Here is a 20,585-nt window from a genome sequence, read left to right as displayed (position 1 = left end):
AACCGATCTTCCCATCCTCTCCGATGCCATCGGCAGGTTGGTGGAGAAGGGGCAGTACGGGAGTTAGCTCTACCAGAAATAACACCAGGGTTTTACTCCAGGATATTTCTCGTTCCCAAGTAGGACAGTGCCGAACTCAGAATGATTCACACGTCCGCTCCCTGGCTGTTCACCCGGTTAACCACCCCCATAGTGGGGTTCCTCCACAGGAGGGGTGTCCGGTACTTCGCGTACCTGGACGACTCGCTAGTAGCAAATCGAATGACGGACACCCTGTCACGCCATCTCGATTTCGCACGTCGGCTCTTGGAGCAATTTGGGTGGATTATCAATCTCCCCAAGAGCGAGTTAACCCCTTCTCAGAACTTGCTGTTCATCGGAGGTCGGTTCAACACGGTGTCCCATCGCCTCTTTGTCCCCCCAGACCGGTGGCACAAAATTCAGGCGATGTTTGCCAAAGTCTTAGCGGTGCAACAGACTGTTCACTTTTGGGAACAGCTGTTAGGGCTACTTGTATCAGCCCAGGACTGCACCGCACGGGGTCGTCTCCAACTCCGCCCGCTGCAACGGTTTTTAATCCAGTTGTTAGCAACGGAGGTGAACAGTGCGACCGTCGCCCTCCCGGATCGGCTCCGACCGCATCTGGAGTGGTGGACGGTCCCTTACATTGTCTTATTAGGAGTCTCTATGCGGCCCTACCGGGCCACGTTGACCCTGTATACAGACGCCTCTCTAGTGGGCTGGGGCGCCCATCTAAAGGGGGAGGTGAGCTCGGGGCTGTGGTACGTAGACGAACTAGGTCTTCACATCACTTGTCTCGAGTTCAAGGCAGTGATCAACGCAGTCAATCACTGGAAGCATCGTCTCGTCGACGCCCGGCTCATGCTGGCGACCGACAACACGACGGTAGTGTCCTATGTGAACAAACTGGGGGGAACCCACAGTCACTCGCTACTCGATCTCACGTTCGAGTTTTACGCTCTGGTGGACAGTGTCCCGTGCCAGATACGCGCCCGTCACATCCCAGGTGTTCAGAACGTACTGGCCGATTCTCTATCGAGGCCTCAGGATCCGAGCCTCACAGAGTGGATGCTGAACCCAGTAGTGTTTCAGTGGCTGTGCGAACGTTTGGGTCGTCCGATGGTCGACCTGTTCGCAACGCGGTTCAACAATCAACTCCCGTTGTTTGTATCACCAGTCCCGGACCCGAGGGCCATCGATCACGATGCTCTCGCGTTAGACTGGACGGGCTTGGTCGCTTATGCTTACCCGCCGACAGCGTTGATACCACACATTCTAAGCCGGCTCCGAGGAGTTCGCTGTCGAATGTTACTGTTCGCGCCCATGTGGCCGAACAGATCGTGGTACCCCGACTTGCTGACCCAGGTCACGCAGTCGCCACTTCCACTGCCTGTGAGACCGGATCTCTTGATCCACCCTCACACCCGTCAGCTTCATCCAAACGCAGGGCAGTTCAATCTGCACGCGTGGATGTTGTCACCGAGCGTCTGAGGAGTAAAGTTTTTTCTCGCCGGGCGTCTCGGGCATACGTTAGTATGCATCGTGATTCTACCCAGAAGGTGTATAATGCACGTTGGGTTATTTTCACGAAGTGGTGTTGTAAACATCACATTCATTCGCCAGATAAGGTATCTGTGCAGGATATTTCTCGTTTCATGCCTCACTTGCGAGAGACCCGGAAACTCTCCGGGGGTTCCATTGCCAACTATGTCTCGTCCGTTGCTACGGTACGGGACGTTGCTATGGGTACCAGTCTCTCCAAAGAGCCGGTGATACGGGGTATTATCAAGGGTTTCAAACAGCACGATCTTAAGAAGGGCCGCCTTCGGGCACCGGCCTGGGATCTTTCCCTAGTGTTGCAATCACTTACGGAAGCTCCGTATGAACCCTTGCATAGTGCTTCGTTCCGGCATGTGACTTGGAAAACAGCATTTCTCCTCTCCTTTGCCACGGCGGCACGTGTATCCGAAATTCATGCACTCGATGTCGCCAAGGCACGATTCGATAGGGGTGACGAAGGAGCGGTCCGCCTGGGCCTGCTCATGGGCTTCGTCGCCAAGAATCAGAGAATCGGGCAATCGGAGAGAGAATTCACTGTAAGATCACTCAAAGAAATCTTACATCCTGCTGATACTGAGGACAGAGCGCTGTGTCCGGTTAGGGCCCTTAAGTATTATCTTAAGGCTTCGAATGAACGTAGACAAGGGCGTGACCGTCTGTTCATATCGTGTAACCCTAATCGCACGGTTGACATAACTCGCAACTCGATTGCGTTGTGGCTTCGTTCTGTCATCAATCTGGCGTACCCGTCTCGGGGGTTACCGGTAGCGGGGTCAAACCCGCACGAGATCAGGGCGCTAGCTGCAACATTTGCCCTACACTCGAATATCTCTGTTCGCAGAATATTACGAGGTTGTTACTGGCGTTCTGACTCGGTTTTTGCCAATCATTACCTCAAACAGGTCGCTGATGCCGTCGTGGAGAGTGTGCACCGTCTTGGCCCGCGGATCGTGGCGCAAGCGGGCAACTAAGGGGTGTGCCCAGCGCAATTCCGAACTCCTCAGGCGTCTGACCTTCGCAGGGTGGTCAATCTGGGTCGACTCCAATGTTCCCACTGCCGTGGGTACAGGAGTTGGGGTCCCGCAAACCAGCGCACTCACACCACAGGTGAGGGCGGCTTTTTGTGTGCTTTGTCCTTATTTGTATTTTGACAATTATGTCTTTAATTGTCTGTCGTGTATCCCAACCTTGTGATGCATGCTTACAAATACTGGAATTAGGTCACGCGCCTAATGCATACTTTAAGTAGGCTTGCTCTGGGATATACGGTCTGAATGAAATTAATTTCCCTCTTTTCGACTGTTTAACCTGATCTAAGATTAAGCTCACGCGGATACAGTGTTCTCATCCGCTGCGGCGATGAAATACCTATCCAGTGGGGCCGTTTGGAGTCACCAATCGTTTTGGCAATGACGATTGAGCCTTACGGTATGCGCTTGACAGTGCTTTGGTATTCCTATAGGGTAACGCCTAGCTAGGTGCATGCGCATCGAGTGCTTCCGCCTTGGTGTTTACTTCCGCTGGTCAGAAGGAACGCTAGCAGTCAGGATTCGGGTTGTAGGTGCTCCCCACCGCCTACTGTGGTAGTCAGCCTCGGTATAACAGTGGTAACGTATTACTTAATGTAATTTGTAGAATTTTCCTATTCGGAATATTCTATAAGTAATACGTTACCACTGGGCTGCTGCCCGCCCGTCCGTCCCCCGAGCACTTGCTCTCGCAAGAGACAAGAGTGAAGGGTGTCACATGGCAGCTAGGTGGCTACGCACGTGCTGCATGAGGTAATTGAGATCTCTGTGGTAGATTTCGCTATAGCAGCAGTTGTGGAAGACAACAGCCTCGGTATAACAGTGGTAACGTATTACTTATAGAATATTCCGAATAGGAAAATTCTACAACATCTTTCGATTGCAATGAGCAGTGTTGTCAATTCACCAGAACTGCTGTTTGTCTTCTGGACGTTTTCTCTCCATGGGTGAGAAGTGTTAACCTTGTAATTATGAGATTATTTGGCAGTGAATCCGACTCCATTAAACTCTAATATGCCGGATTATGACACATGTCTGTGTTGATGAACAAGGAACCTTTACATGTTCAGCGAGATGTAGGTTACTGAGAGAGATTGTTATGATTGTGTTCATTGTTACAGACCTACTTTGTGCTGGGCTCGCTGACGAACCTCACTCACCTCCGCCTGGAGTATGGGGGGGAGATCCCTGACATCGGCCTCGGCGATGCTCTGTCCTCCTTGGAGAAGTAAGTGGAGCTACCAGTCGTCACATTCCAACTGTGCAGCTCTGTTCAATATTACACAGATTAACATTCTTCAAAGAAACCTTCAGTTGATAAGAATAGAATTATATTGTTGACATGAAAGAGAACAGAAAGATGCCTCTGGTTGATGGTATGCACATACATTAAGCTGTCAAGTATGACAAGTAGTTAAAAAATGGAAGTTTTTTCAAAATACAAATTATTTGAGTTCTACTTCATTTTCCTTCCTGATAACCAAACTGGCAATAACCAATTGCGATACAAGTACACTACCAACGAAAAATAAGGGAACTAATGATTTCAATGTACAGAGATACATTTACAATAATGAGGCGTTGCATGTGAATGTAACATTTAATCGCAATGAAATTTCAAATCATGCATGAACAGCACGTGATGCATGTGCACACAGAAACCATAGTGTGTGAGGTGAGCCTATAAGGGAGCTCATAATCACTACTGCAATTGATCTGCATGCCTAAAATTTAACAGACATTTATCGTCATTAAAACTTCACTGTCATTTCATCAGTTCACTTATATTTTGTCAGTAGAATAATAGCAATACCTATCATGCTTACTTCATGCTGGATGGTTTACTGTATAACTCTTCATAACATGTTAATTACTTGTTGTAAGAGGCGGCTGACGGGATCAGGTGGTCAGACTCCCTGATTTGGTTGATGCATGTCATCATATCACAGTGGCGTAGATCGTTGCTTATGATGTCAATCACTGGATTGTCTGGTCCAGACTCGATTATTTACAGACCACTGTCATATAGCTGAAATATTACTGAGTGCGGCGTTAAACAACATACAAAAAAAATACAAACAAATAACAAACAAAATTATGATAAACAATCTTTTGTCAAAGTAATTGTTTCACATGAATTTGAGGGATATTTTTACCTACTTGGAAACAAATTTGCAACACTTTGACCTAATGGCCCTGAGTTGGCCTGTCAGTATCTGTGTGGACCCATTATACGGAGTGTATCTCTTTGTCAGCCTGGAGGAGCTTCAGCTGATTCACTTCAGCCTGGCAGACACGCTGTACATCACACTGGAGCAGCTTACCAAGCTCAAGTCCCTGGTTGTCTGGCCGGAGGCAACAGATGTAAGTCGTGATCCTCACCATAGTCACCAATTACCATTTGAACTTGAAGCTGCAACCTTAGCAACTCTCCTCCCATGCACCATCGTGAAGGATGATGATTTGGTGCCTAGCCCAGTGGTTAAAGTGTTCACACCTCACGCAAGAGGCCTTAGTTCAATTCCCCCTGCATGGGTACAATGTGTGAAGCCTATTTCCGGTGACCCCCATAATTAATATATTATGTTATTATTATTAATTATTTATATATATATTTTACTTATCCTGCATTACTCCTTATTGCATATTACTGCTTGTTATTGACAGAGAAAAGAGCTGTGTGAAGGTCTTTGCTTGAAGAAGTTGCTCCAACTAGCTGAGAGGCCAGCCCTATCACACAGCTCCCATGTGACTAAAGGAAGTGACGTCACAGATCCTCACATTACTCTTATCACTTGCTGAGTAAAGACCTGTTTTCCATCTGTAGCATAAACTTGTTCAAACCCTCACGTGTTTGCTCCTTGAGTTAATGTTTATTGTCTTTGGGTTGTGCATACGGTTTGTATTTTGTACATTCTATGTTTGATAACATGTGCATAACATTTTTTGACACCTGCTGGCGTTTTCTCTAAAGAAAACAATGAATAATCCCAGGTGTCTTGTTTCAAGTAGCCATTTTGAATATTTTACGTGGCCAGCGACTTATGAACTGGCCTCCGTTCTATATTCTTCTTGCTCGGTACCTCACCATTGTCGTACCCTTGCAAGTATTTTGTCTTCATTTTGTATGTTCTCATATGTTTTTCGTATATAATTGTTTCATAACCGCACGAAGTGGGATAAACGAATTATAGCATACATAATCGGCCGGGGATGCATTGTGATTTTACACTGCTTCATTGCAGATATCATGCCCCCCTGCTCAAAGTGCTGGCGTAATATGTTGACGTGGGTTCCCCACCCCCTGTGCCTTAATTGTACATCTCAATGCCTCCAAGGTTCAAGATGTAAAGACTGTCTCCTGCTTTCCCCCACAGCTTTCAGACAGTACCTCTGTGTGTCAAGAAAACGGAGATCACAACAGGCCAGGAAACACCGGCGCAAGATGTCTGACCTTTCCTAGAATTCGCCCACTACTATATCGGCTATCTCAGACGACAACTCCCTGGCCTTCACTACTATCATGATGTCGGTCCCCACGGTCGCAGCCTCTACCCAGAGCACCCTGACGACCACTACTATGTCATGTCTATTTTTACGGCAGTGGACACCACCATGACGCTCTCCTACCAAACGGCGCCTATACAGTCCACTGGCCAGACGCATGGTTTCCTACAGGCACCCCCGCCTACGGCACAGATGCCCATGACAGACACCTCTCTCCTCCAGTACTTACAGGCCATGCAGACGTCGACGCCTATTGCCCCAGCGCCTATACAGATGCCTCTAAAAGCGCTACCCATAGCGCCTCTGCAGGCGCCTCTCCAAGCGCCTATACAGACGGTGCCTATCCACCAAACAGCTGCTATACAGACGCCCACGCCCTTGCCAGCGCCTCGTCGGACGCCTATACAGACACCATCTCTGTCATCGCTCATTGATGTCCATCTACCTCTCGTTACTCAGCTTCCCCAAGTTCGCCCTTACGTCAGAGTGACAGTCGGTCGTCTCGTCGGGGTCCTCGACCTGTTCGCAGATGCTCAAGTAGCTCCTCGGAGGGCACCTTCATCCGATGACACCCCCACAGAAGGCGAGTCCCACCTTTGCCTAGGCCAGGTTGCAGACTGGTTGGCGGATGGACTAGAGACAGCCGCTCCCTCTCCTGGCCTAGAGGTCAATAGCAAGACAGCAATCCTGGAACCTACCTCGCTCCCACCAGACCCGCTGATCAAGGACATGATTTCGGTCCTGGATGAGGACTTCAGCAAACTTTCTCTGACTCCGTCCTTCAGACCTCCACGCTATTAACGAGGCAACTACCCGATCTGATCTCTCCAGGTCGTGGGCCACGCTCATGCTTTAGATGAGGATCTGCACCGCATGACTGGGTCTAAGCACTCCACCTCAGTACAAGTGTCTGACAATAAACTCACCTATGTGGAGACCGAAATTCGCCACACTCTCAAGCTTCTCTCACTTATGGACTTTCTCCAGGACTTGTTGGAGGATAACCCTCATAGGAAAGACCACCTGACCACCGTCGTATCCTACCTCCAGCAACAAGTTGAGCATATGCACTCCCATATGCATGCCGCCCTGATTGTGCTTACAACCACGAGATGCCTGGGCTACCTTGCTCTACCTGACTGGGAACCAGAGTTCAGGAGAGATCCGCTTCATCAACAATGGGTCAGCTCCTGACCTATTTAACGGACAGATCTCCAAGACTCACTCCCGAATCTCAGCCATCAACTGAGACGAGACGGCTCTCAAGGCCCAGGCCAGGGTGTCAAAGCCATCCTTCTCTAAGACGTCCCAGTCTGGCTCCTAACAGCCGCAAAGCAACTCCCTCCACCTCAACCTCTCGGGCAGTTATCTTAGGTAAAGGCAAGTCCTCTGGCTCATACCAGTCTCGCTGTGGCCACTCCCAAGGAAGGAAGCGCCAACTGCAGGGACTCCAAGTGAATCCCCAGACACGCACGACTGGGACCTCCCGCCCCCAGTTGTCCAAATTGTCGACACTCCAGTAGGTGAGAGACTGGGTCGATTCTGGCAGAATTGGGAAATCCTGTGGGACCCATATGTCACGAACATCCTCCAACACGGGTATAAGCTGGCGCTTATAAACGACCCGCCTCTCATGTCGTCCCCTATAGTGGACACCTATCCCCCTACTTAACAGCAACTACTAAGCCAGAACATCTCGGCGCTGCTGGACAAGAAAGCAATAGAGGTCATACACGCCCTAGCCATAACACCGGCCTTCTATTCACCCATCTTCCTCGTCCCCAAGAAGGACTCAGACACACGAAGGATGATTCACAACCTCGCCGCTTTCAACAATCCACATCCCGGATCACGTCAAGCCGCGTCTCCGGTAGTGGACGGTGGAATCGAATGTCTTAGGCGGCATCTCCTTGACAGGGCTTACTACCTCTCTATGCCTATTGGTAGACGCTTCCCTGCAGGGATGAGGCACACACCTAGAGGGACAGGTCACCTCGGGGCTGTGGTCCGCCGATCAGCGCCTATGGCATATCAACTATCTCAAACTGGAGGGGCTTATCTTGGCCATTGCTCATTGGGAGCAGGCTCTCCATCTTGACGGACAACATAAGCGTCGTCTGGTGCCTACTTAGCCAGGGTACAACTCACTCGACCTCGCTCCTTCAACAGACATTCCGATTCTTTCACCTGGTTGATTATCTGGGGATACAGTTCCAGGTCGAACACATTCCAGGCTGCCGAAACATCCTAGGCTGCTCTATCTCGGCCAGGCAAGGTTGCCCCCACAGAGCTCAACCGAGAAACCTTCGCTCTTACTTTTGAGACCATGGTCTCCTCAACATAGACCTATTCGCCACCAGCTAGAACTACCAGGTACCGACCTACAATTCGCAGGTGCCGGATCCCCTGGCTTGGGCAGTCAACGCCTTCAGCATCCCCTGGGCGTACGCTTTGCCACCACCTTGGCTTGTCCAAAGGATCCGATCAACACAGAACCTCGATCTGACTTTGGTCGTGCCCTTGTGGCTGGCGAGGGTTTGGTTCGTAGACCTCAGAGTGCTAGCACTCCCAGACTCCCAGATTGGCCAAACCTGCTGATCCACCCTCGCAGCAGGCAGCCACACCCAGGAGCAGACAAGTTATGTCCTCACATCTGGTCCATTTACAGAGAGCACTGAACACCACAGGCTACTCAGCCAGAGCGGCAAAGGCCATCACGATAGCGCATCACCAAACCACCAGGAGCCTCTATGACGACAAGTGGCAATCCTTTGAGAGCTTTTGCAGAGGCAAACATCAAGACCCCACTACTGCATCGCCTCAATTCCTGTCTGAGTTCATGCTCTATCTTCGCCACAAGCGCAAGCTCAAGGGTAGTACCTTCATGACCTACCTTGTGGCACTCAACTCTGTCCTGGCAGTTCCAGAAGATCGGTGCATGATGAAAATCCCGGGAACTACAGGCTCTGCTTCTCTCATTCAGTTTGGAAGACCAAAGGCGAAATTTCATCCACCGGCTTGGGACTTGAATGTCATTCTCACCTTGCTGAGCCTCTCAAAGCGACGTCCTTTTACAATCTGACGAAAAAGACGGTCTTCCTACTGGAGCTCGCAACTGCAGCCCGTGAGAGTGAGCTACATGCCTTCTACGTCACGCGTGTCGTGCATCTCGGACTGTGCCGGGACTTCATTGCCAAGAATCAAGGACAGCCAGACAGATTGTTCCTCATCCCTCCCCTATCTTCGATTGTGGGCGCGGAAGATGAACAAGAGCTCTGTCTATGTCCGGTTAGAGCACTCCGTTGCTACATCAAACGATCCAAGGACCGCCGTAGAAAACGACGATGCCTCCTCATACCAGTATCTGCGACTTTGCGAGCGGAAGTCAGCCGCAACACGATCGCCCTCTGGCTACGAGCCATCATTCTCCAGGCCTACGAGGCAGCTGGATTGGGGCCCCCATGCTTAAACAACCTGCATGAGATCTGGGCAGTCTCCTCCACCAGCAACTGTTCTCTACGTGCCATCATGGAGGGATGTTTCTGGCGATCAAACACAGTCTTCGTCAGTCACTACCTGCGAGAGGTCGCATTGGAGGATGTGGAAGGCGTACACAGTTTTGGCCTGTTAGTAGTGGCCCAACAGGTCACCACTGCTAAATGCCACTGACCTCGCCTCCAAGTCCAGAGCCGGCCTCTCAACCTCCCCTGGCTTAAATGCCCTGGACTAGAAGGTTCATGCCCCACTCACAGCTTGGTACACCAGTCTACAACTTTAACTTGAGAGGGTTATCGTCTATGGCTGTGACGTACCTGGACACACCGCATACCTGACTCTTGGTTCCCATCCATGAAATGGTCATTGATGCCGACCATACAGCCGAGAACGTACTGAGGGAAACGGAGGTTCCCATACATGGATTGGTCACTCGAAGCCAACCACACAGCCGAGGATTAGCTGAGGGAACAGTTCTGAGATGAAAGTGTACATCTGAAGGTATTCCCTCCACTGATTCCGTCGGATAAAGATGCATTAAGGAGTAATGAAGGATAAGTAAAAATTGTAGTAAACTCATAGATATTTTTTATATTTGTATACTTATCCTGCATTACTGCGTCTAAAGAGACCCGCCCATCACAGAGCTGCCTCCCCACGATGTCTTCCGATGTTCCAGACTCCAGAGTAATGTGAGGATCCATGATGTCACTTCCTTTGGTCACGTGGGAGCTGTGTGACAGGGTTGGCCTCTCAGCTAGTTGGAACAACTTCTTCAAGCAAAGACCCTCACACAGCTCTTTTCTCTGTCAAGAACAAGCAGCAATATGCATTGAGGGGTAATGCAGGATAAGTATACAAATATAAAATATATTTAGGGTTTTACTAATATTATTATATTATACATTTATATAACGCACCTGATGTGGTTTAGTTGTTACCCGACCAGTGGATCATATGCAGTTATCATTCCCAACTCCCTGGGGAGTATACAGCTCAAGCTGCCTTCGGGAGCAAGAGGGTTTTAACATCCACCTCACATATTGGGTACCTATTCCCTGCTGGGTGAACAGAGGCATATTTGAACTAAGTCACTTGCCCAGGGTGACACCACACATTTTGACACTTGTCTTTTGGGTGTATGTACGTATTCATGTTTTCACCATCTGGTCATCTACCATCGGACGAGTGGGTTCTTTTTTATCTGCTTGAATCAATGGTATTGTAACATATAATTATCCAAGGTTTTCTGGCATGAAAGTCTTGTATTATTGTTTCAGATGGCAGCAGTCAATTCCAACACTCTCACTCTGGTGTCGAAACTCCAGAAACTTCAGCTATTGGAGTGGGGTGTGATTGTCAACTCTGACATGTGTGCCCCCGATCCCCCCTCCGACCATGACCGACAGGCCATGTGGATCCCCTTCTATCCCTCCAACTATGTGGAACTGCAGAAGCAGCCTGAAGCCCCCACTGTCCCCATCAACCGACTCAGCCTCATCCAGTTGACGGAGAGCCTGGCAGACTGTCTTCCGCATACAGACATCAAGGTCAAGAAGATCAAGTCTCAGGTCAAGGTGAATGGCTGGGCTAATGACTCATAGCGAAAGATTGAGAACTTTCTCATCCAGTAGAACAAATTCATCAACAAACCACTGGCCATAAGCTGCTGGTAGAATGCATACATCTACAGGTTTTGCAACTTGGTGAACAAGGACGAAAAATAATTCCTTGCAGTTGTATTCATCAGCTTGTATTCTCTAAGGCAAGAGCATTCTCCATGTTGTCTGAGCAGGGTTATTCTTTTCATCATTTTTGAAATCTTGATATTTTTATGACAGTGAAACATTAGTTTGTTCTTTTATTTGAAATCATTAGGAAAGATGTTTTATCATTTTTATGTGGTTATAATTTATTTTGTTAAAGAAGTTGAAATATCAGTAAACACTATGGTGGGATCAGGACTGGGCATTTTCTTACAAACTAGTCAGCAGAACAGGAGTACTGTACTTGATGCATGTGTACAGAATTGTTTTCATACATTTTGCTACACTTTAATGCAGTGAATGATTCATAATGTGTCATTTAAAGTAACAGTGTGTAGCTATATATGTTCAAACAAGTTATGAGTTTTTCAAGTGACATAATCTTTTGATACAGTGGAATGGATATATGTTCAATAAACATTTTTAATAAGTGCAATGTGCTTATAAATGTGACCTATACATAGAAGTAATGTTACATTAACATAGAAGATGAAGATATATTTTTAAGGGGCAATCCTAGGTTATTCTATAGCTGACCAAAAGTAGGTAATGATGTATTTCAGTAAAATATTGTGATCACACAAGTACATATGACAAGCCATTAGGCATGGCATGAAACTATGTCTTCTGTTATTGAAGTGAAGTCCTGCATACAAGATATAAGGGATGAGTAAAGGAATGATTTGAATACCATTATTCAGTTGGCTAAGGCTTGAAACTGTTAAAGCCATGTTGTCCTTGTGTATGTCCCATGGACTCTTGAGCTGCTTGTTGTTGAGTACCCTGTGCACCCACCCTCGTCTCCATCAGCAGTCCTCTATTCACTGCATTCCCAGTAAGGCAATTAGGAGATAGTAAGCTTTTCACACTCAGGACTGGCATAGGCAGATGTCGTTATCATGGACTAACATGTATGGAAAAGACCATGATACATGTACAATAAGGTAAAAATAAGTGTTTCTTTTTTTTAGCTTGTCAAGAAATGAGATAATTAGTTCGGTTCCTTTCAATGACTGGCTTATCTTTAGTGAAGGGCATCAAATTTGCTCTCATATCTTGAAATACAGATTTATCTGAATGGTGATGGAGCTAGAATGGGGCTCCCAGTTAGGTCCAGGAAACCGGAAACATACACATATTGTTTTGGCATAAATAGTGCTCCAAATTTGTGTGAATGAACTTAAAGTATTTTGTGCAACTACTTCCAAATGCCTAAAGAAGTATTATTAATTGTCTTTCATGAAATGGGTAGTGTATGCCAAATGGAAAAATCCATAAAAAAATAATATAGTTTCATATAGTAGAATATAGATGATGGGTGCACTTGGCCCACATTTGTTAGCGTGAAGTGACTTGCCGAAGAGTGGGTTGTGTTGTGTTTGTCTGGAGGAATGTGTACTGATCCACACAGGCCCCTGAAGCCGCGACTGAGCCAACATTTCGATAAACTCACCCGATATAGGTAATAAATTGCCAAAAATGAAGGTTTGTGGCATGCAGGTCCTATTTGGAGGTAGGTGGGGAGGTATTGTGAACATGACATGCATATATTTCCATTTAATTTAAACGATACAGCCGATTTCAACTTCGGTCAAGATGGCGAGTGACGTCCCTTGTCTATTTATATATATGAGTCTAGTGTTTCAGTTATATCACTATCCTGCTTCAGGGGCCTGCGTGATATACATGGCGCTGTTTCTTTGTAGTCAGACAGTTTTCATTGTGCATACTACATGGCATTTCTACCTTTCAAATCATGTAAGGATTCTGAAATGACACATTTTAATGAGTTGTGTGATAAAAATTATTCAGAGGGCATCCTTACCCTTTACCTGAAACCTACAGTCAAAGGTAACAATTCATTAATCTTGTTGGTTCATTTGTTCTTTGTTCATAATACCAGAGACCATGCAGTATATGGTCTCTGATAGTACAGTGGTAATAACCTTCATCATATCATTGTATATTTCATCTGCACTTGTATATAGCCTTTTTAAGAAATGTACACTATTCATCTAGTGCTCTATGACACCTGTGAACTTTGTTACAAAGATCAAATTGGACATTACTCATTATGCAATAAATAATGTTTATGATAGCTACGTGTCTGTATGGTGTTTATTTGGATGCCTCTGGAGGATTATATGTCCTACACAACTACCTGCATGGCTCCAGCACTGATTGTTTACTATGGTATACACAAATTCCTTTAATGTTCCTGAAAGGGATAGTTCAGTATCAGTACCATCTGCAAGAGGAGAGCTCCTGCCTTAATCCACATCATAGGGTTGCCTGGAGCAAACTGGACCCAAGAGCTTTAATCATTGACTCGTGACACCGAAGCCATGTATCCAATTCCCCACATGGGTACATGAAGCCTATTTCTGGTGTCCTCCGCAGTGATGATGCTGTATTAACGCTAAAAGCAGCAAAACTCATTTATGTGTATCACACAATTCAGCTTACTAGGCTTGAGACCTGTGAAAATCCGGGTTAGAATAGGTCTTTAGCAACTCATTCTTGTTGTAACGGGCGACCAACGGGATGGGTTGTCAGGTTCGCTGACTTTGTTGATCTATGTCATCGTATCCCAAATGCGTAGATTGTTGCTAATGATGTCAATCACTGGACTGTCTGGTCCAGACTCAATTATTTACAAACTGCCGTCATATAGCTGGAATATTACTGAGTGCGGCGTTAAATTACAAACAAGAATAAATACCTACTAGGCTTCAGGTGACCTTATTGGCTGGTGTGAATAGTTTCTGTGATCAGCCATTACAAGGCCAGCAGTGGCCCTGTTGATGTAGCCGGTCTGTGTCTCACTGTCACAACCACCGACCTGCCCTTTCTAGGTGAGATCTACCAAGAAGGCTACCAGGACAAAGTTTGCTTTCAACATCTTGTATTCACCATATGGATAATAATTCATAACTTTATTAATTTGAATCTTGGAACAAAAAAACCAAATTGTCATTTGCTTGTAAAATCATTTATATTCCACTTCACTGAGGATGTTAGATGTTAAAACACGGAAGTGTAAAATAACAATAAAAAGTACGTGTTTAATAAAAGCTTGTCAATAGTCTTCATTTATCCCATCTAGACACTTGTTCAATAAACGTTCCTAGTTCCATGCTCAACGGTCATTCGCTGGTGCAGTAAGTGTATTAAAGCCATTTCTATTTACTATTTAGCCAGTTTGACTGGCATTCGTTCTCCTCTGAGACATTTATGCCATATAATGGTGCTGAGCTTCCCTTTGCTTTTGTAAGGGAGCAAAGACTGTTCAAGCACTCTGATGAACTCATTTTTCTGTCTTCAAAGGCATTTGACATAATGCTGCGATTAGTATCTGTAAAACAGCAGGTAATGATATAGCCTCATCTATTTCACTGCCCAGCAGGAGGTAGCGGTGCTCTGTTACTCAGGGCGTCAGTCAGTGTCTGGAGGAGCTCTGACCAGCTGCTGCCCTTGTCTAGTTTGGCTGGACCAGGAACCCCGTAAGGCAGTATCTGGTCCCCCCTCCCAGCTGACTCCTGTAGTAGGCCACCACACCATCCAGGGAGATGAATGTCAACAGAGACGACTTTCCCTCGGAACATGTGCGGCCTGTGACGTCCTTGGCGTGGGAGTCGAAGACCACGACACCACCTTCGGGGTTCTTGAAAATGGCTGAACTGACACCACAGGATGTCAGCAAGCAGCCAGCAGATCCGGCACTAAAACAGCTGCTGATGGCGTCATCTAAATCCCTCAGACGCTGGTCGGGTATACCGCATTCCGTCAGCTGGCGTCTGAGGGAGGACAGACAGGTCAGGTCAGGGTGAATGAAACCCTGGTACTCAAGGTTTCTCTTACACTTGACCCCCCAAATGCCATGCGTGTCCTTTGGCTGAGACGGCATCTCATCCGCAGCTAGGTGGCCATTGCAGGGTGCCCATCTGCCCATCTCGGCCAACAGACAGGCGTGGAGCTTGTCTCCGAGGAAGAGAATCCTGTCCATGATGGTTTGGGTCCACAATCCCACGGGAAGAAACCCTGATGTCAAAATGGCAGTGAAGGCCATCGAAGTGCACTGTGAACCAGGATGCTTCGATCTGAAAAATACATTAGACAAGGGTAAGAGCTATTCAGCTGCGAATCTTGCGTTAAGATGACAGGCATAGTCAGTAACCTCAAGTAATGTGTATGTATAAGTTATTGCAGATCTTTTGCAAGTATTCTGATGTTCTGTTGTTCTTGAAAACACACTCCATTGTACTTACGGCTTCCATTCCCTGGGCAGCTTAGACTGGTGATGACTGGCCAATACTGACTTTTGGCACTGAGGGAATGTATCTGCCATTGTTGTTCGTGCCTCTGAGGCCGACTTGGACGACCTCGAAAAAAGGTCTTCATGGCTTGTCTGTGTGTGGCCTGATCGGGAGGGGACCAAGGGGTGGTTGCCAGTCCCCTCGCATGGACACTTCCGAAACTGTAAACGCTCATACTGATCAAAACTTGGCCTGAACATCTTCTTCAGATCTAACACCCGTCTGAAACAAATGGTACTTTTATTGTCTGTGATGACTTCAGACGATCTCAGCGCTTCGTATTTGCTTATATAAACAAACTTTCACAGGGTAACCAATTAAATTTGTGATGTCAACAAAGAAATAGTAAATCTGTGATTACATTACTTTGTTCTCTTTTATCGTTAACACGGGGATACAATGTACTTACTCTTTCTCCGTTTCTGTACTGGTCTTTGTTTGTGTAGTGTTTACAGATACGGTGTCCTTAGTCTCAGTCTCCTTCTCGAACCTGAAAATACACAGAAAACCCATTTATTGTGTTGTCAAGTTCCAGACAAGTTGCACATTTTCTATCTCATGACACCCTGTCTCACACTAACTAACCGAAAGGCAGTTTAGACGTCATCAGATATCACATGTCACTGTTTTGACTCAAATGATTAAAATGGTTTGCGTCAGTACAGATGAAAACTACGTTTACATATCTTGGAAGCGGAGCACAGTACCTTAATTACATTTGACACAGTTACAACATGTACAACCTGTACATGTGTCCTGCACGAGTCAATATCAACAATGTACCATTTAACAGTTCTATTGGTTGATCATTATAGCTTTAGCTTCCATGTGAAAGTTAAGTTCACTCTGAGATACGACAGTCCATTAAATTGCCAGTACTAATTTTCAAGCTTGACCCAGATGAATGTAAACTCACATATCTCTGTGGACGATGGGTGCGGCTTGAAGATACTCCTCCTCCCCATGGCCCTAGCAAAACATGTTTCACCCTATGTACAGTTTAATTAACAAAATGACGCTGTTAAGAAGACAGTATTTCCATCTCAAAATCAAGTTCCTTCTTAATGTTTTTGTGAAGAAAAGATGTAGAAGTAGGACGAACATGAAACATGTTATGGAAACTTCGTTACAAGGAGTAAAGAAGTTGTTATCCACAAAGGTTTTATGTCTTGAAGAAAACGTGATAATGTTCCTTTCCGCGGAGATTTTCTAGTCCAAATAGAAGCATTTATACACGGTTGCACATATCTATTTCATCGCATGTTATCGAAAATGAACGACCAATAAAGAATGAAATCGGGTGCGCGTGTACGATCTTGCGTGTGCGTGTGCGTGTGCGTGTGCGTGTGCGTGTTTCTGATGTTCTCAAAGCCAAAAAAATATTGACATTTCGATAATCGGAGAAAATATGTCCTCTTACCTTGTTTGTTTTTCTGGAGCTTAGCTTTTTATATACCCAATCCTTAATTCTCCGTATGTGGGACTTTTTCTCCCTGTTGCTGTTTCGCCTTCCCATCCCACTAGAGGTCGAACAGCTCAACTGTAATAATCTCCCCTGAATCTACCAGCAAATTTCAATGTCCGCGCCAAAGCAACAATACTGTGACGTCATAGATCAGGCTCCATACAGCCCGATCTATGATCTTGCCTGACGTAGCACGCGCCGAGACGGAGCTTTGTTTACTTGGACTGCACCTTTTTCATAAATCGAAACATATAGCGCTTTTAAGCCCATTAGCGGGTGGCCCAGTCGTCTAAGGCGCCGCGATTCGCTGTGAGGAGTTGCGTCCATTTGGCACGCCAGAAACCTATGATTGTGGGTTCGAATCCCGGTTCGCCCCGATTATGTTTCTAGGTTTGTCAGCACCATACCCGTGCTCGTGGGTTTCACCGAAGTGGTAAACGTCTGAGACCTGCATCACTTCGGGCTTTCCTCCCACATTAAGCTGACACGCCGCGATATAACTGGAATACTGTTAAAAGCGGCGTTAAACCCAACTCACTCACTCACTCACTCACTCTGTTAAAATGTTACCCAATTAATATAGTCAAAATCTGTAAGCTCAGGGCTTAAAAACGTGCAGTCCCGGTATCGTCCGCTGAAATGTCTTTCCCGGACTTGGAATTGCCACGTCGTAATCACAGGAATGCGTAACTGTATATAAAGTATCAATTTTCGTAGTAGTTTGCATTCGAAGTATACACTATTCAGAAAACGTCATGTAAAATGTGCCTCCTTCTTCAGGCTGATGTATAACGATGAGGCTATACCTGATACAACACTCAAATATATTTTGCGTGGGTTAAAGAGTCTGTATCGGATTGTGCAAGCACATTTTACCGCTCTGGACTAAAAGAAATAGCTTCATGTATAATATATATGAGAGTGAATCTCAAAATCCGTAACAATTTTACCGCCTATACATTTGCAAAATCAGTTTTTCATATTGCCATTTTTCAGCTTATGAACTTGTAATAAATGATGTTAATGACAAATTACGCAAAGCTTAATCTTTCTCCATTTCGCTTTTGTAACATTTAAAAAATACCACGAGAAAACAAATATGCCATTGCCGTTGCATAATTTTAAACTAAATTGTATAATAAAAATAATCACAATCAATTTTTACAACCTTTTCTTCAAAACAGATTTTGCCTATGATTAAAATGTGCATTTATCTGGTTACACTTTTTGGCCAAATAAAGCTGATATCTCTTTACGTAGGAATAGGTTTGTGTTTTTGTGTGAGCTGTTAACTTAAATTATAGAGGAAATTGAAACAGAAACTAGAACTGGTATTTGTTTACATTTATACATCACAACAGGATGTCCCATATAGCATTTTGTGTCAGAGCCCCGTATACGGCATGTTGTATAACAGTCCCATATAGCCTTTAGTGTGAGGGCCCCATATACGGCATGTTGTATAACAGTCCCATATAGCATTTTGTGTCAGAGCCCCGTATACGGCATGTTGTATAACAGTCCCATATAGCCTTTAGTGTGAGAGCCCCATATACGGCATGTTGTATAACAGTCCCATATAGCCTTTAGTGTGACAGCCGCATATATGGCATGTTGTGATAGTCCTATATAGCCTTTAGTGTGACAGCCCCATATATGGCATGTTGTGATAGTCCTATATAGCCTTTAGTGTGACAGCCCCATATGTGGCATGTTGTGATAGTCCTATATAGCCTTTAGTGTGACAGCCCCATATATGGCATGTTGTGATAGTTCTATATAGCCTTTAGTGTGACAGCCGCATATATGGCATGTTGTGATAGTCCTACATAGCCTTTAGTGTGACAGCCCCATATATGGCATGTTATGATAGTCCGATATAGCCTTTAGTGTGACAGCCGCATATATGGCATGTTGTGATAGTCCTATATAGCATTTAGTGTGGCATGCAGTCCCATATATGGCACGTTGTACACCAGTCCTATATAGCCTTTAGTGTGACAGCCCCATATATGGCACGTTGTACACCTGCCCTATGTACCATTTCCAGTGACGGTCCTCTATATGGCCTCGTTAGGGAGGTGCGGTTGATACATTAATGTTTATTTATAAAACATGTAACTCTGATGATTAGCTGACTGCATGCTTATGATGACATGGCGAATACAAGCACCTCAGTACATGGAGAACATTGCACTGTGGCAATTTGGGGGTGTCCTCCATAATTGTATATTGTATTACAACTATTGAAAACGGAAGATGCCCTGTACTCAACTGACAAGTCTTCACGTTTAGTTTCATTAACACGTTGTCATTGTTGCCATGGAAACTAAAATGCAAACTCGCTATAATTGTGTGAAGAGTAAGCAGTTGCTAAGCAGCAGAAATGCATATTGATATATAGTTTAAAACAACTGAGGAGTAGTAGAGGAATCCAGGACACAATCAAAGCCGCAAGTGAGTTTTACTCGGTGTATTCCTTTATTTCATAAGTCACAGCTCAGCATGAAATGGGTCAGTTTTAACTCCCTTCACAAATTTGACATTTCTGATTGTAACCAAAATTATTTTCTCATTAACAGAACAAGGAACTGCAACCCTTCTTAATTTTCATACCAACTACTCTTTAATTGTCTTTGTTGTGATAGGCGGCCAAGTTCATTATTTGTATTTAGAAATTGCTAAATATAATGTCCCCATACAACTACTCACTGGGCTACATGAAAACAAGTATTACATATATTGAGTTCTCTAAACGTAGCGCTTTTTCTGGAAAAAAATATTTTCAGCTTTAGTGTCAAAATCATGATAAATATTGGCTGCAATGTATACGTGCTTCAAGATCAAGGGATAAGTTATGTATACTGAACCGCAAAAGAAACGTCACCCCAAGTAACATTGCATGAAAAGTTGTCATTTAGATATCTGGTTAATTTTTGTCGAGGTATTTAACATTACCTTGTCCGAAATTTGATGATAAAAAACCCAGAGCAGATGACAAAAAAACCGATCGCCCAAACGTATCACGGCAACGGCCATGGTAACCCGATGCACGTGAGTTCCGTGCAAATTGAATTGCACATGCGTTCCCCCATTTTTTGCCCTATAAAAATCACCCAGATCGGATAACATTCATTCGTTATTGAATTGCTACCACATGCCAAGATTGACAAGAAATCAGCGACACCAAGCCCTTGGACGATTGCAAGCTGGATAAACCGCCCGGCAAGTAGCCAGTGCATTTCAAGTCCACGTAAGGAGGTGAGGTGAAATGGGGTTTAACGTCGCGTCCAAGATTATTGCACTTATATAGCGACGTGCATGCACGTGTGCGTGTGTGTGTGTGTGTAGCTGCTTGTACTAGTCCGGACTGATGCCGATTTATAGTGCTAGCACACTGAGATACCATGCCGCAGTTTAACATGAA

The 20,585-nt window shown here is 45.5% G+C and overlaps 2 protein-coding genes across 5 annotated transcripts in view; one reads left to right on the top strand and one right to left on the bottom strand.

Annotated features, from left to right (window-relative positions):
• LOC124124362 overlaps positions 1-13,475 on the top strand; it is a 40,732-nt gene extending 27,257 nt beyond the window's left edge. For all 3 annotated transcript variants that reach the window (XM_046487502.2, XM_046487518.2, XM_046487510.2), the window contains exons 15-17: positions 3,731-3,837; positions 4,865-4,973; positions 10,892-13,475. In XM_046487502.2, the coding sequence (XP_046343458.2) occupies positions 3,731-3,837; positions 4,865-4,973; positions 10,892-11,215 (540 nt within the window). In that variant the 3' untranslated portion in view covers positions 11,216-13,475. The remainder of the gene's footprint in view (positions 1-3,730; positions 3,838-4,864; positions 4,974-10,891) is intronic.
• An 815-nt stretch (positions 13,476-14,290) lies between these two features.
• On the bottom strand, positions 14,291-17,271 carry LOC124124380. Of its 2 annotated transcripts, XM_046487535.2 has the most exons (4): positions 17,114-17,271; positions 16,103-16,183; positions 15,646-15,915; positions 14,291-15,477 (listed from the first exon to the last, which is right to left on the bottom strand). In XM_046487535.2, exons 3-4 carry the CDS (start codon positions 15,891-15,893, stop codon positions 14,856-14,858), a joined length of 870 nt encoding a protein of 289 aa, XP_046343491.1. In that variant the 5' UTR covers positions 15,894-15,915; positions 16,103-16,183; positions 17,114-17,271; the 3' UTR covers positions 14,291-14,855. The 2 variants fall into 2 exon arrangements, with proteins under 2 accessions (XP_046343491.1, XP_046343483.1); XM_046487527.2 differs by lacking the exon at positions 17,114-17,271 and having other exon boundaries at positions 16,103-17,020.
• Positions 17,272-20,585: the final 3,314 nt, after the last annotated feature.

This window comes from Haliotis rufescens, unplaced genomic scaffold, assembly GCF_023055435.1.
Source record: "Haliotis rufescens isolate VD_foot unplaced genomic scaffold, xgHalRufe1.0.p SCAF_3, whole genome shotgun sequence".
NCBI lineage: Eukaryota > Metazoa > Mollusca > Gastropoda > Lepetellida > Haliotidae > Haliotis > Haliotis rufescens.
This window is presented reverse-complemented; position numbering and strand designations above follow the sequence as displayed.